Raw genomic sequence first — 16,650 nt, 5'->3', positions numbered from 1 at the left:
TATTTCTTTTATTATGAATGTCCGCTCTTAAGAATTGCTTTATAACTCTGTTCAGTACTAGTGCAGAAATTTTGAAGAGCCAGGTTCAGCCATAGAACCTTAAGTTGTCGTTTCTTAGACGAGAAAAAGTATCTGCAATCCAGTGTTACAAAATTTCCACTTGCACTCTGTTTTTCCTCCCAAATACAAGTGAGCATTTCTTACTGAAATATTCTCCAATTATTCCTCCAATAACTCAGAAAGATGGGCAAAATTTTAAACAGGAAGCGCCCCATCATATTCTTGTAAAATATTCAATTTTTTCAGTTAGTTTTACAACCTTGCAATAAAGTTACATCCCTTTGTCTGGAAAATTACTAAGTATTTCTGCTGTATCCTTTGTACTTTTGATCTTTCCCAAGCCATGCCAAAAAAATAGACAAGAGTTTTTTTTTTTTTGGCAGAGATCGGATTGCATCACATTATTGCTAAGATTTTGCAATGCATCAGTTTTTAATGTCACATAATTATGTTTGAGTGGGTGAGTTCTGTCAATTTGGCAAAGAGTGATTAGAACTTTCGAAACGCAAACTTTTTGTGTCGAATAAAACCCATCAAAGATAATGGTTTGAAAGACATGGTGAATCGTTGCAAGCAATGGGTTAAAACAAAACTTTTTCTATATTATGACTAAGTCTTTATTTTTCAAGGAATCCTCAAGTTGTTTATTTTTACCTGTTTTTCACTGAAAAATTTCAATCACGAAAGGAACTTACATGATTTATTATCTGCATTAGTACAGTCAGCTGTTCAAACAGTAAAATACAGATGCATATTCTTAGCAGCGTGGAAACCCATTTCTATGGTAAAACTCTCAAACCACATATCTCGTTCGCAGTGTTCAAAAATCCCCACTCCCATTTTATTATTCTGAAAGAGGACAAGTCTGCATCATTCCCAGTGGCGCGGCATGCTTTGCGATGTATCGATTGATCTGTCATTTAAACCTATGGAAAAGAATCGATTAACAGGGTGTTCGCAGCGAACACCTTAATAATCGAATCTTTACCACGGATTCAAATGGGGGAAGATCGATAATCTATCATTTACGCCACGCCACTGATCATTCCCTGAAATTTGTCCAGGATTTGCTTCTCGCAGAGAAGAAAAATCACAGAATATTTTAAGGAATCACATTAAACAGTTCTCCGTTTTAAAAATGAAGTACAACAGCAAGTCTGCAAATTTGCAAACTGAGATACATGGTTTGGGAGTTTCATCGCAGATTGATATTCCTTCAATCCAAGCTACATGGAAAAAATTCTCTCCTTCTTAACTCAGCCATGAATGCTAAATAATGTGCAATCAAGATTGTTCTGGAAACAGGAAAATTAACTGACAAAAAATTGACTTTCCAAAGCTATTCTGCAGCAAAACTAAGTGAAGTTCGCCAATTTTTATTCCAGCTATGTAGGTAATTACACTTAAGATACCATTATCCTTGCTCTTTTTAAAAAACATATTAATTGTGAAAGTCTTGATGAGTACATCTTGACAAGTGAAGTTGCAGATTTCTTACAATCTTTTTCAAAGGAAAACAAACGATTTTTATCTCTTGGAATTTTTTTCAATTTATGTAAAATTTAAAATAAATATTAATTATGTATGTTTCTGTAATCGCCCCTATCTGTTAATTGGAAAATTAGCTGAACTATATCATAGGTGGGAACCATCAGTTGGTTCCCTCTTTATTGCTTTAAAGTGAGTCTTAATTCATGAAGAGGAATTGAATGTGACCCAATTCACACTTTCTCCTGTGGAGAATTCTCTCCAGGAGACCTCCTTTGTTTTCCAAAACACATGGTTCCTTTGTTACTGCCCTTTAGGTAATTTGAAATATTTTTAAAGATACCATTTGGAGACATTACTTAAAGTGCATACCATGCATTTTTTATTTTATTTTGCAAGTTGGTTGATTATGTATTACATTTTGATTTGCTAACAATTATTTTGCTCAAAAATGTTAATGTGTTTTACTGTTGTTCATTCAGATGTATTTCATGCAAATGCTAAAATATCCATCATTCTGTCAGCTCTGTTATGAAATTAATAAGGACTGTCCTTGTTACAGGGTGTCTATAGATCTGGTAACTTTGAAAAGTTCGAATTGTCAGAGGATTACATCTGACCAGGGCAGTCAGGGAATATTACGAATAAGACTGGAAGTTAGACAAATCTTAAAACTTGAAATCATCATCTTGAAAAAAATATCAGTGCTGTTCATACAATCAAACTGAGTTTTAGTCAGTGGCGAGGTGTGAATGATCGACTATCGATATTCCCTCATTCGAAGCTGTGGTGAAGAATAGATTATTAAGGTGTTCGTTGCAAAGACCCTGTTTATCGATCCTTTTCCATACGTGTGGCAAATGGCAGATCAATTGATATATTGCCACGCCACTGGTCTCAATCTGGTTTGACGTTCAGTATTCTGAGTCACTCTCTGAATAGTGAATAGAGAAATTGTTGTAGCAATTTCTGTCATTTGCATGATTAATACTCGAAGATAAAAGCTCATATGCTTTATACCATTTGCAGTGAAATGAAAGCCCAAAACTGTTCATTTTCCGTTGTACACATGTGAATTGTTGTCATGAAAATTGATGTGATCAGAAAATTTTGATTTTTTTGGTGAGAAAAACTTCGTAAAGTCAGTAAACTTTTTCCGCCGTGTCTGTAGACACCTTCGGCGAATTTTTGCGAGGGATTTGGTTGAGATTTTTAACTTGCCAACCTCTGTTACAATAAAACGAAATACCCTCGGGGCGACGATGCGCTTACTACATTTTTCTTCGTGCTGGCAGCAATTACGACCACATCCAAAATTTTTGACCCACCTTCCGCGTTGGACTGAAAAGTGGATGGATGCAAACGTTGGCCTAAATTCATCAAGCAACTGAGTTTAGTTCTTGACTTTAGCAGCGTTTTTTTCCTTTAGTTCGTAACCCTGCTAATCTGGTTGAAAAAGGCAACCAAATCCACTTGCAAAAATTTGCCTCCTGTTGTGAAGAAAACTCTAAACTAAAGCTCTTTGTCTTTTTAACCTCTGTTAATTTTTATATTGTACGAAGCCAGTAGGTGTATAGTCAGTAGTTTTTTTGCCCTAACATGATTAAGCTCTCTATTTACTTTATTGTTGTCATTTATTTTTTGTCTTAATATTTTCGCAATTTTTCAATAAGAAAGCAAGAGTCAAAAAATCATGCACCAATTTTTTCAACTAGATTTTATTTGCAGTGCATGTAAAAATATTTTTCATGCTAGTAATACTTTTTTAATGTATCTACTTCGTACAACTGATCTTCGAAAAACCAATGTTTGAACAATTTCATGCATCCATGCGAAATAAGTCCATCCAGTTTTGGAGTTTTAAAAAGAACCCCTCTATTAATAAGCTGGACTGGATTCTAGGACTAGAGTTAGCAGGTTCGTTTTTAATTCTCGAGTGGACTACATTTTGCGGTTGGGAACTACAATTTCTGGCTCATCTGTTAAAACATTTACGTGCACAGGGAAACTAATGGTACATACGTTGTTTCTAAACTGAGCTAGACATTGTAGTTCCTAATTTCATAGTGTAGGCCAAGTGATGTCAAAGTGGAGGACTGAACAGTGAAAAAACACTTTACGACTAGGAAAAGACGGAAGGTTTTTCCTTGGGTTGCCACATGCATAGGCTCATTTTGGGTAGTGCTGATCAGGGAAGAATTGCATTATGCAAAAGAATTCTATTTACAGGAGATTTTAGAACCCCTAACAACCTTTATGTGTCCATCGGATTCTTGCTTGGTCTTTGCAAGCTCTCCTCATTTTACCTGAGTCTGGGAGCTGTAGGCCGATTATTGAAATTTATAGACAAAGCTGTAGACAAAGAAGAAATAAGGAGTATACAGTGATCCTATTGGTTGAAATGGGTGGCTCTTAAAGGTTAAGGGGGTAAATGATGGACTAACTATCGGGACTCTCTTGGGTTTGCCGTCAGTTAATCTATTACCTACGTCCTTTGTCCATTGCAACCACCTGCTTCCACCAATAGGATCCCTCCATATCCTTTGTGTCTTCTTTGTCCATTGCTTTGTCTATCAATTGCAATAATCAGCCTGCTAGGGCAGTTTCCTTTATCTCAGTGAGCATCCCTATTTAACATTGTTACCAGTTTTATAATATTGCATTCGTGTCTTCCCTTTAAAGCTACCTGTAGACTGACTTTTTTTGTACCGAATTTCTTCAACAAAAATTGAGTGCTCTTGTTTCTTTGGGTCATAAAATTCTGATAAAATCTCATCAAAGTGAATCTCAATCTTGAGATTTCCTCTTTTATGTATTTCAATTTTTAATTTAGAAATTTGTGCCAGAGTAGAAGCAACAATTTTTAATTTTGATAAAGTCATTTTTCATTTAATTGTATCTCTACATGAAACGTTACATTCCAAGGAGTCTGATGGAAAATTCGTGTCCTATGCTCTTGCTAAGTAAATCTAGTTCTTGCCCTTTTTTTTTCATTTTTCTGTGCTCTAAAAATGATTAATTCGTCCATTTCATTTTCAGGCATTGCGGCTCAGCAAGACAGCTTTGGGTGAAACCACTGCTGGACAAATTGTGAATTTGTTGTCAAATGATGTCAACAGATTTGACGTAGCAATTGTTTTTGTTCATTATCTCTGGATCGGCCCATTGGAAACAATCGTTGTAACTTATTTTCTGTGGACCGAAGTCGGAGTTTCATCCATCATTGGGGTGTTTGTTCTGTTGATGTTCATTCCCTTGCAAGGTAAGGCTCACTCACTGTCTCTGAAATTGCAACAAGGAAATCCCTCTATATTAAAAAAAAGGAGAGACTAAAAAAGGATAAATGGACTTTTGTTTCTTGGGTAATATCATACTGATTTCAATTAAAAAAGTGAAAAATAAATACTAGTTTCCAAATTTTTGAAGCTAAGTATATGCAGTTGATTTAAATTAAGACAATGCTTTTCAAAATGTTTCAAAATGCTTTTTGGAATTCTGAAAATTTATTAGAAAGCTTTGAGGAAAACCATTATTTTCTTTGGAAAATTAGCTTTCTCAATTGTTCAGCAAAAACCTTTCGCTCAAATTGAAGGGACTAGGTCAGCAAGGCCTTCTTTTTTTGCCTGTTTTTTTCTCATCATTAGCTGAGTAAATATATATGTAGGTAATGTCCTTCTTTTGTCTGCTGTTTGAAGTAATATTTCTACCTTTAGTATCCTGCCAGTTGTTGGTACATGCTCAAATGAATTTCGAGGGTGCTATGTAACATCAACTAGTTTGGCAAACTTTTTGAAAAGAAAATATGTTACGATATTCCTTGAACGTTCCTCAAAAAATGTGCTGAAAATTCAGAAAAAGCCCTTTAGATTCCTTGTTAAACTCATCCAATTTCCCCCAATTTTGTTTTGATTTGGCAAAATATAAATGTGAAATTTGTCCTCCAACTTAGCCGCCTCTATACAGGCCTTAGGGTCCTCCAAAAAGCACATCATTAAAATACTCCCCTCTTTAAAAAAATGTTTATATGAATAGTAGATCGAAACGTCTCTTATAAGTTTAGGGAAGATTTCTTAGTTTAGCCTCTGGTGTCCACCTCTAAATGCAATTTTCTCTTTTTATTTCTCCCACAGGATGGCTTGGGAAAAAGACTTCATCTTTACGTTTAAGAACTGCCATCAAGACAGATGAAAGAGTTCGACTGATGAATGAAATAATCTCAGGGATCCAAGTTATTAAGATGTACACATGGGAAAAACCGTTTGCCAAACTCGTGGCCTTTGCGCGCAAGTAAGTTTTTGTTTCAGTTTTCATTGGTTCTGCCTCTTATGTTTAAACAAGTATTTTACATTTTAGTAATTGATATCCCAAAATACCCATGCATGCAGTGTTGGTGGTCAATGATTCTCATTTTAACAAAAGAGGCTGAAACAATACATCGGTGGATATGGAAGTAAGTTTCCGTATGCTATTCTTTGTTATTTTTTCAGCTTTTGTGGAATCTCTACACACAAAGAAAACTGGATTTTCCAGCTTTCTTTTCAGTTAATAGGATTTGAAATAGGTTAAAAACTAACAAAACTTTAGCAAAGGAAACATACTTATGGATTTTTTGGTTACTTTTGGTTTTGGTTACCTGAGTTCCCTCTTATTAGTTAAAACGCAGCTCCAAAAACTTCTCCTCCTTATGATGAAGAAAAACTAGTTGTCTGTATGTATTCGGTCAAAATAATATGTATTCAAAAATGGATTTTCTTGTTTTCTAAATACATATCATTTTTCCCTTTTTGTCTATTTATGCTCTTAAAACACTGAAGGTGTCTTTTTCAATTTTTTTACTGCTCGGTTTTTATTTAACCATCCTTATCTTTTGTTCCATGTTTGCAGGCGAGAAATTAAAATGATCAAAGGATCCGCCTACATTAGAGCTGTCCTACTTTCTTTTATTGTTTTTCACACACGAATTGCCTTATTTTACGCTATTTTCTCATACGTCATGTTTGGGAACACCATAACTGCCCAAAAAGTAAGTATTGTGCCCTTTTTGTTCCTCAATTTATGTATTTCAATTGTGACCTGATTTGTAGGGGTCTTATTATCGGAGGAAATAATTTTCAGAGGAAGCGATTGCATTTTGAAGTGAAACATCTCTGTCCGCTCTGAAAACAGAGCCTGTTTAATTATAGCACTGAAAAATTCGAGAACTTTCAGTCCAAAATCTAAAGATATAATCTGTAAAATAGATAAAAATTTGACCCTCTGAGGGAAACAGGATCCTAGTGCCTGAAGGCTTTCGGGAAGCAATTTTTGCCATGTCGAGTCAAAAAATTTAAATTTTACTTTTTGATAGAAAGTACTTCCCTATCCGAAATAATTAGTCGAAAGTTGCTCAGTCCAATTTTCAGCAAAGAGAGGATGTATAATTGCATTTAGATCCAACAATTTTGAGTCCTGAATATAGGGGATTGAAACTTTAAATATTTTCCCCTCAAAACAGCATGTTCGGAACTGAGAACCTCAAATCACCAAAACTCCGGCTTGATTTGACATTTTTCATCCATTAAAAGTTTTAAAAGAGCAGTCCTGTTTGTACGAGAAAATATTCTGTCACCCAAGGCAAAAAAAATTACCTACTGAAAATCATATGCTAAATTATAGTACCCCTTTCATTCATTCTCCTCAATTTCGGAATTAGAGATATCATTATATTAGAAACCATCTAAGTATTCTGTTTACTCTAAACCTGTCTAAAAAGTATATCTGTCTTATTGAAATACTTTTGATGTGTATTCTTAATTTAATTTTTCTCTTCATCGTTTTTTTTCTTTTTGGTTGATCTTGTCAGGTGTTTGTTCTAACATCATATTTCAATATTCTCAGACAAACAATGACAGTATTCTTCCCCCAAGGTATCGGTCAAGTGGCGGAAGCGTTGGTCTCAATCAGAAGACTTCAGGTAAGGTTGTCCCTAAATAAAAAATCTTTAATTATTCAGCATCATGCTGCAATATTCTGGTGTCAATAGGATCTTATATCTAACAAGAAAATTTTGTAGGAAAATCGTTTTTGTCAAACTAAGAATTTTTTGTGCATATTCAAGTTTTGTCTTAAAAACACTCTATAATTGCAGAATGCAAATTCCAATTCAGTTCATTTTTAGTGTATTCCTATGTTCGTGAGAAAGTGTAAGTGTGTGTTTATCGCATTCTGTTATACTCTGATCATGATTAAATAAAATTCTTAGATAATTTTTTGAGGGTTTATCGCTTTCAGGCTTTCTCTTTGAGGATGATTCAAATCGTATGCCCCACATTGCATGAGACGTTCTATTCCGTGAACTTTTTCTGTGAACTCGCTACTATTAAGTATCACAAAAGTGTATGGACTCCTGGGCGCAAAATCGTTTAAACTAAATATTGCTAACAATTTTAAACAAAAGATAGCAACTGTGCCCGTCTGCAAATGATCAATTAAAGAAGGATGTTGTAGAAGAATTTCCTTCCGAGAATTTTCTGATCATGAAATACTCAACTTCCCTTGGCCCGATTTGTTGTTGGCTATGGTTGACCGCAAGCTGCGGAACTCAGCCTATAATTTCGCCGTGAAATTAAGCCGCGAAAATGATATTCTAAGCTCAAGCTGTATATAGTTGAAGCTTTTTTTACAGCAAGCTAAAGCAATCCTTAATTCCGGAACAGTGCAATGCATTGATCAGGGATAGAATAACGAAGTCAACATCTTTGCCTCAACTTACGGTGGACTGCGAAACCCGTCAACAAAATTCGGGCCCAAAACTCAACATCCTCAGGGGCCCTGATCCTCTTCATGCCGAGGTTCTTTTTTAATGGAACCTTTTTATATGAATCAGTAGACATAGTGCACATCAAAAGAACGTTAACATATGTTTTCTTATCATAAATTCTGTGTAGAACGTGTTAACAATGTCTGAAAATTTCAAAATCAACCTGTTAATTTGAAGTTAGCCGTCATGGTATTATATGTAAATCATTGATTTCGAACTCCCAGAAAAAATATAAATCAATATAGGTAGAACTGACCGTTAAAAACAAACCTTAGGTTTTGGCAAATAATCAGAGTTAGACGTCAAAAAACTTTCCTTTTGTGCTTGTTACATGAAACTTCTAAAATTGTTAATAAATATGCAGCACTTTAAAACATTTATTTTATTGCAAAGCACAATAAAATTAACTTCATCGGTACAACTTATGGAGACTTGAGTTTTTTAAGTTAGTTCTGAGATTTAAAAAGTTGAGTGCAGGAAACGCTTATTTCCCAAGTATGAGTTGAATTAGAAAATTTTCAATGTACCCTCCGCATTCCATGTGAAATAGATGAAAAGATATAAAATGTGTTTATGAATATCTCCCTCCGTCCAGTGATCCACTGAGTTATAACTTTGCATATCTTGTGGGACAAAAAATTCCTATAGATATTGGTTTTTCCTTATTTTACACGTAACCTCAATGTTATTTCTTTCCCAGAACTTCCTATTGTATGAAGAGATGGACATCAAACACCTTCCATCAAGCAAAGCGAACGGAAGTGCGGTAGATGAGACAGACAACAATGCTCTGAAGAATTTAGATAAAAATGAAATAATCACGGACAAAACCAGATCCAACCAAATTAATGATCTGAAAAACGGTGCAGCAACTGTGTTAGCAGATGTAAACGAGAACAGTATTGTCATCAAGGGTGCGAAAGCAAAGTGGTTTGAGCACAGCACAGACTACTCATTGAACAACATCAATTTGAAGATCAAAAAAGGGAAATTACTGGCAATCGTTGGACCAGTAGGTTCTGGCAAAGTGAGTTTTGTACAAATCAATTACTCATTACTTTTTATCGCCTGCCTTGTTTGTGTGTAACTTAAATTGATTCCAGCCCATAGTTATTTAGACAATCGATTCAAAACTAGCCTCCATCGGCCTCTGTATCATATTTGTGGATATTATATCAAACCACACAGTATTTCCTCTGAAACTGTGTTGGAATCTTTTATAAGGTCAAAAGCAGATAGTATGTAAAATGAAAACCTTGGGAAAGTATATTATGTTTGATATTAAAAAAAAAACAACTGAGGAACGATTGTGGAAAGAGCGCATAGCCAACTGCTCAACACCCCCCCCCCCCCCCCATTTCTCTCTTCCGTATCCATGGAACTGCTTTTCAACTCAAGCTGAAATTTTTCCCTGAGACCTGTGGCATCATAAGCTTCAATTTGGCTCAGGCTTCATTGGTCAAATTGATTACCAAGAAAGGGACGAATTTCAGCCCTTCTCTTAACAAAGCTCTTTAATGTGACTTACTTAAATTTTTTAACTGTAACAGAGAGAGCTGTCTTGGTCTTTTCTTTCTTTTCTAGATGAGTCCACTACAGAAAAATGGCACATTGAGGCCTGAAGTAACCACAACAAAATCATTATGTCATTTAGGAATGGCTTCTACCATTCAATGACAAGCTTACTTGAAATAAATTAATATGGTCTTCATTTTTTTAATGTTTTCAGACCTCTTTACTTCATGCAATATTGCGAGAACTTCCTCTGTTGGAAGGTTCTATAGTGACAAATGGGATAATTTCTTACGCTTCCCAAGAACCATGGTTATTTGCTGGATCTGTGCGTCAGAATATCTTATTCGGTCTGCCTATGGAAAGAGATTGGTATAAGAAAGTGGTCAAAACTTGCGCCCTCCAGACTGACTTTGACCAGTTTCCGTATGGAGACAAAACGGTGGTCGGAGAAAGAGGTCAGTTGAGTTTAATTTTGTGTATATTTTGTGTTCCTCTTTTTTTGCAATGCCATCCCTTATTTCACTTTGTAAAATTGTTAATCCAAACCAAGAAATTAAGTTTAGCAATTTTTGGAAGTCAGGTTGAAAAATGGGATTTTGAGATTTTTATGAAAAATAATTTGAAATGCCCAAATCAATAAAACGGGAGCAGTTTAGTTCATTTTCGAAAAGCTAATTGTAATCCAGTATTTTTGTGTTTTTTGTGCTCGGACAAATTCCCAGTCAGATTTTCATGCAGTACAATATTTAAATGTTCATATCTCAATAGAGAAGTGGGTCTACCTTTCTTCTACTTTAGCCTTCGTAATATCTATCCATACTATTTATTTACACAGTTTTTTTTATCTCTGTTGTCTCGGGAAGATTTTTAAGTTTCAGACTCGGCATGTTTTTGTGCCATACAATTCAATTGTTATACATTTTTAGGCGTTCTCTTCCCAATTTGTATATGTCATATCTTTTAATATCTTATATTGTCACGTTATATAATAGATCTGTATGTTATATCGACTCATTTCTCCATTTGCCCTCTGTTTTCAGGTGTGTCTTTGAGTGGCGGTCAGCGAGCACGTATCAATCTTGCAAGAGCTATTTACAAGCGAGCAGATGTCTACTTGCTAGATGATCCCCTTTCTGCAGTAGACGCTCATGTTGGGAAACATTTGTTCGAGGATTGCATATCACTAGCTCTGAAAGACAAGACAGTGATTCTTGTTACACATCAGTTACAGTACCTCAGCAACGTCGATCACGTTATAATGATGCAGAATGTAAGTCTCTTGAATTTTCTGCTGATTGGAAAGATCAATTTTTTAAAATGTATGCTTTTTGGACATTAAGGTGATTCAACGGTTGTGTTTTTTTGTGTCAGAACAACGAGTGATATATCTTATCAATTCGTTCCATGATTCCAGCTACTTGTCATTTTTTCTAATTTTGAGATCGCTTTTCTGTTGTCATGAGACTAAAGAAGTCATGTACCAAATTTGACCAAGAAATTCAATGTAATAAAGGCAGGATTTTTTCCAGAGGAAAAATATCGCAATCGAGTGCAGTTTCTATATCAGTATCGAATGCGATATTTTTCCTCTAAAACAAACCCTGCCTTCATATGTTCAATTTCTTTGTCTTTGGTACATGAATTCTTTACTCTCATGAAAACAGAAGTGCGATCTCAAAATTTAAAAAAAATGACAAGTAACTGAAATTATGCGATATATCGCATGTCGCTCTGACACAAAAAAATGGCAACCATCAAATCACCTAAAGTGAATTTTTTCACACATATTTTTGAAATTTTTTTGAGTGTACACTAAAAATTCTTCTGAGGAATTTTTAGAATTTTCAGAATTTTATCCTCTGAGAAACTTTATTTTGAATCACGACAAGTTAGTTTTGTCCTCAAGACTTTTATAATGTTAATTAAACCAATTTACATTGCTAAATTAAGTGAATAGTTTGTGCATCCAAAATCAATTCAATCTGGAACTTTTGTGTAAACTATACTCAAACATTAACCTCAATTTAGCTTAAAGGACTGTTTTAATCCTAGAAATCAAACTTTTCAAACTTGAATACATTCCTTCAGAGAAGTATTGGAGCTTTTAAGACCAAGATATGTTTTAAAAGAACAAAATTAATGCTTTTCTGTCTAGCAAATGAAATGTTCAAAGCTTGTAAAAGCTAAGTCCCATCCATCAAAAGGGAAACGTTACATGTTCAGCTCAGAATAAAAAGAAAGTTTGTTCAATCCTGAATAAAACCACAACTTTTCATCAAAGTGAACGTCACCAACTTGAAGGTTTTGTCAATTTTTAATTGTATTTCTCCATTAAATCAAGGTATTATAGACTTTTTCTCAAATTTCAAGTTTTCTTCCTTTATCCTTGATCTTTTGCATGAAAAGAAATGTTAACATCCAGCTTCAGACATCTTTAATTGGAATATTGGTTTTATTTACAGGGAACAATAGAAGCTGAAGGAACCTATCAAGAATTACAGAGTAGCTCAGGGAAGAATTATCTCAGTCTCCTGAGTTCTGTCAAAGAAGAGGAAGAAAAAGAAGATAACTTGACCATTTCTGTATCGACACTCCACAAACGCCAAAGCTCTGTCCAGGTAAAAATTTCCGTACATTAATTCCCATTTTCTCTGTAGCCATTTGATTATTAAAATGTCTCACTCTTCAACAGGACAAGATCGATGGCTAAATTACAAAGCCATGTTTCTCCTTTGCGATGTTTCAAAATGTCTATTCCTATTTTACTTTTATGAAGGGCAGCATGCCAACTTTATAGCTTAAAATTTAAGCAAAATATTCTTTTAACGTAGAAGGAACTAACAATCAAGGAAGTTTTCAAGAAATTACGTTGACTAGTTTTCCCAAGTAAAAATCAAGTATGATGGGAAGTCTACAATGTCGCAGACGGAAACCTGTCACTTTGTATTTTGGCCATCAAGATATAACTAAAAAGAAATACAGTCATGTAATTTTTGGTTAATGTAAGGGTCAAGCCTTTATCATGGCCTTGATTTGACAATCAAGAAAATTTCGTGAAGTTTCTTGGCATACTCTTTTCTGGTAGTAATCAAAAAACCTGCCACAGGAATTTTTTAAACATACCTATTGACTCGCATTCCTGCTTGAAAAATTAGTTCAGTTAAACTCCAGAGGAAGTGTGCACGTACCTGTCAGCAGCCTGATTGTTGAAATTTTGTGTTTGTCGGGTAGACATAGATGACATAGGTTAAATGGCGAAGCGTCATTGGTGGGCTATGTCTCATCGCTGCTTTGTCGGGTGGAATGGAAGACATACTGTCGGAGACGCAAGAGGTGCCTTCAGTTTGTCGTCCATTCCACCCAACAAAGCAGCGATAAGACATAGCCGACCAATCACGCTTCGCCATTTAACTATGTCATCTATATCCACCCGACAAACACAGAATTTCAAGAATCAGGCTGCTGGTCTGTCAGATGGATGATCTTATCAGTCAAAGAAACCTGAACGACTGTCATTGTATATAACTAAGCTTGGTGACTCGTTGATGACAAATTTCTCATAAGATAATACCTTACTAAGCTATTTTTTTTACTGAATATGGATATGATATTTGCAGAGTGTGGCTTCCTCGTTAGACGATCGGTACGAGGAGGATCCGCAAGAAGTAGAAGAAATGAGAACAACAGGTCAAGTTTCTGGGCAGGTCTACACAAAGTATTTTAGAGCTGGTGGCCATCTTTGCTTTGTATTTTTCCTCCTCTTCATGTGTGTTCTCACGCAAATACTTGCCAGTGGCTCCGATTACTGGATTACGTACTGGTAAGTCATGTCCTCTCTAGCGTATGTGCATCTACTGAAGAAAATGATTCGAAATAAATATCTTACTTTTAAATTCTCCCAAATTTTATCAGAATTTCTCATTAAATATGGGAAGGAATGATGCATCACAAAACTTGTTTCCTCCTTAAAGTTTTTCCTTTCATATCTTGGATACCTTGATAATATCCTAATTTAACTGACGAGTGAGAGAGCATTGTTGACCTTGCTGGTATAATCAATTTTTCTCTTTGCCAAAGAACCAAAGTCTACACCAATCTCAGTAAACACTCAACGAATTCTTTTTTATTTCATGATTCAATACTTTCCTCAATGTGCCGGATCTCTTTTGTATTGTGCATCAAAGTGGAAAGGGAAAAAAAAGCTGATCTGTTTCCTAATCAGGATCCTCATAACCAAACTTTCCACCATCGTATTTTTTGTAAATTGAATTCAAACTATACGTTTGCTATGTTCTAGGGTTAATCTAGAAGAACATGAGTGGGCCCCAACGCTGAATAAGACATCGCATTTGAGTGCCCCTCACAATGACACGGTAAACCTTCCTTCTTTGGACTTAGAAGGGAACCCCCTATTGCAGAATGGTACACAGGCTGATAACTCTCATATGACGCACAATTTCTTCGGGTTTCCACTTGATCGCCAGTGGTGTATCTACATTTTCAGCGCGATTACTGCAGCCATGGTTATCGCAACACTTGTCCGGTCAGCTTCCTTTGTCCAACTCTGCACCAACGCCTCGATGAATTTACACAACAATATGTTCTCAGCCATTGTCCGCTCAACAATGTACTTTTTCAACTCCAATCCTTCAGGTAGTTGACTATCATGATCCTAGAATGAAGAAAATAAATTCCCCCTTTTTCAAATTTTAATTACTGAAAACCTGAATTTCCTCCCAAGCACAGACAAAATTTAATCTGAGCCAAAGTCACTTTCGGCTCAAGTACAGGAAACTTTTAATCTAAGTTTAAAGTCGAAGCTCAAACAAAAGGTTTCACAGATTTTTCTCTGGGTCCTTATTATATCACATCATAGGACAATAGTGAAGAGCAGATTTGCCAGTTTTGGATTGCTCAATGTGCTGAATTTTTTTTTGAAAACTTTACATGCACTGAGCATCGTAGGAGAAGGAGATTTTTGTGAAATCCACCCGCAACTATTCTTCAAGCAATGAATTTGTTTCCAACTGTCAACTTGACTAAAAGATGAATGTGATCAAGGAAGTTTAGGTTCAAGTAAATTTTGACTGATAATCGTGCAAATTGGAAAAAATGCTGCAGGAATTTCAAGTCCAAAATATTTTGAAAAGTCAGACGTCTGATTTTCCCCCTCACCCCTCTCAAACTGCTCGAGCTTTTCCAACAGTCACTATCAACAGTTGGACCCGAGGCAAATTGTAATCACTGATCTTCTTGTTTATTATTTTTTAAACGTATTACTTGAGGTGCGATTGTTTTGCATTACACGACATGTTAATGAGCAAGTGCACTAAATGACCATAGTCGTCTGAATTTCTTTAAAAAAAGAATTTCAAGTTTGGACTCCATGAAAGTGAGTATCATACAAGTCAAATGAATCACGCCCAATTTCTTGAGTTAGATTGCTTTTGTGAGTAAAATATTTTATCGCAATTAAGATTAAAGTCTGATTAATTGCACAGTTTTAAATTTAACCCTGATTGGTTGTTTTTTTTCTTTTTGGTAAGTGAGAAGATATAATTAATTGATTTTGATGAAAAACAGTGAATGTTAACCACCCTCTCATAGATGAGACTTAATATTTTCAAAAAGTTCCACAAGTCCTTGACAACATTTTTGATCAGAAAACATATCCTATGTCGCTTCATTTTTCACATTTTTAAGTGTTTCATTGTGCTCTCTCTAAATCTTTTTTTTCTTTTTCATTTTCTCTTCCCAGGACGTATTTTAAATAGATTTTCAAAAGACATGGGATCAATTGATGAACTTTTACCTCTTGCTTTAATAGATTGTATCCAGGTAAAAATACTTCTATATTGCTTTCAAGTATCAACTTTTCGTCACTAGAATTTTCTCCCATTTTCTACAGTCCGTTCGGTCCGGGAAAAATGGACCAAGTTTATCAGAAAGGAACCAACCCACGTAAAGTTGAAACTGAGAAAAAAAAATTTGAAGTTTCCTGCCTCCATAAGACTCAATATAGAAAATAAACTATGGCTCTCCTTCTCACAGACTAATTTTATCTTTTCTACTTTGAATTTCTGGCAGGCGAAAATATACGACCAGTGGGATCAAAAAACATTCTTAACCCAATTTTTTCGAAAATGTGGGTTGGTTCCTCTATGATGAACTCAGTCCAAATATTGATCTGATTTTTTCTTTGAATTTAGTGTCCTACCAGTATAAGCTCTCCATTTATAAATTTTCAGCTTTTTAAACCTTAAAAAATCAGCGTGCCTTGCCGAGTTGTGAAGAGAAAATTTTTTTTATACAATTTCCTTGAAATTCTATCCATATAATGTCCCTAAATGCTAAAAAAAATCTTTGAATTTTTCAAGAAGTCCTCAAAAATATGCCCAGAGTTTTTAAGTTTGGAGGAATGTTTTGTATATTGACTGCATGGATCATGAATTTCTGTTTTTAATAAGGTGTCTGTTTCAATTTCACTGAAGAAAAGTATCTACATAGAAAATTTCAATATTTTTGAGTAGAACTGAAATAATATTTTCCTTACAGTACAACCACAATAGTAATAGAAGCAGCACAGGGTCCATTGAATTCACATTTTACCATCAGTGTCTCTTTTTTTCCAGATTGGTCTCACCCTAGTTGGAATAATCATTGTTGTCGCAACTGTCAATCCTCTGCTTTTGATACCAACCACTGTGATAGGAATCATATTTTATTTGCTCCGAATATTTTACATCTCAACTTCACGCTCCGTTAAGAGGCTTGAAGGAATAAGTAAG

At 35.1% G+C, this 16,650-nt stretch overlaps 1 protein-coding gene across 8 annotated transcripts in view; it reads left to right on the top strand.

The window, feature by feature from the left end:
* Positions 1-16,650, top strand: part of LOC109032241 (probable multidrug resistance-associated protein lethal(2)03659) — a 105,217-nt gene that overhangs the window by 76,786 nt on the left and 11,781 nt on the right. For all 8 annotated transcript variants that reach the window (XM_072302371.1, XM_072302366.1, XM_072302370.1 and 5 more), the window contains 12 exons: positions 4,588-4,810; positions 5,679-5,835; positions 6,433-6,571; positions 7,391-7,501; positions 9,048-9,374; positions 10,077-10,317; positions 10,903-11,132; positions 12,325-12,480; positions 13,480-13,682; positions 14,160-14,515; positions 15,621-15,700; positions 16,495-16,645. In XM_072302371.1, coding sequence (XP_072158472.1) covers positions 4,588-4,810; positions 5,679-5,835; positions 6,433-6,571; positions 7,391-7,501; positions 9,048-9,374; positions 10,077-10,317; positions 10,903-11,132; positions 12,325-12,480; positions 13,480-13,682; positions 14,160-14,515; positions 15,621-15,700; positions 16,495-16,645 — 2,374 coding nt within the window. The remainder of the gene's footprint in view (positions 1-4,587; positions 4,811-5,678; positions 5,836-6,432; positions 6,572-7,390; positions 7,502-9,047; positions 9,375-10,076; positions 10,318-10,902; positions 11,133-12,324; positions 12,481-13,479; positions 13,683-14,159; positions 14,516-15,620; positions 15,701-16,494; positions 16,646-16,650) is intronic.

This window comes from Bemisia tabaci, chromosome 7 (assembly GCF_918797505.1).
Source record: "Bemisia tabaci chromosome 7, PGI_BMITA_v3".
Classification (NCBI taxonomy): domain Eukaryota; kingdom Metazoa; phylum Arthropoda; class Insecta; order Hemiptera; family Aleyrodidae; genus Bemisia; species Bemisia tabaci.
The sequence above is the reverse complement of the archived record's forward strand: the minus strand, read 5'-3'. Positions and strand labels throughout refer to the sequence as shown.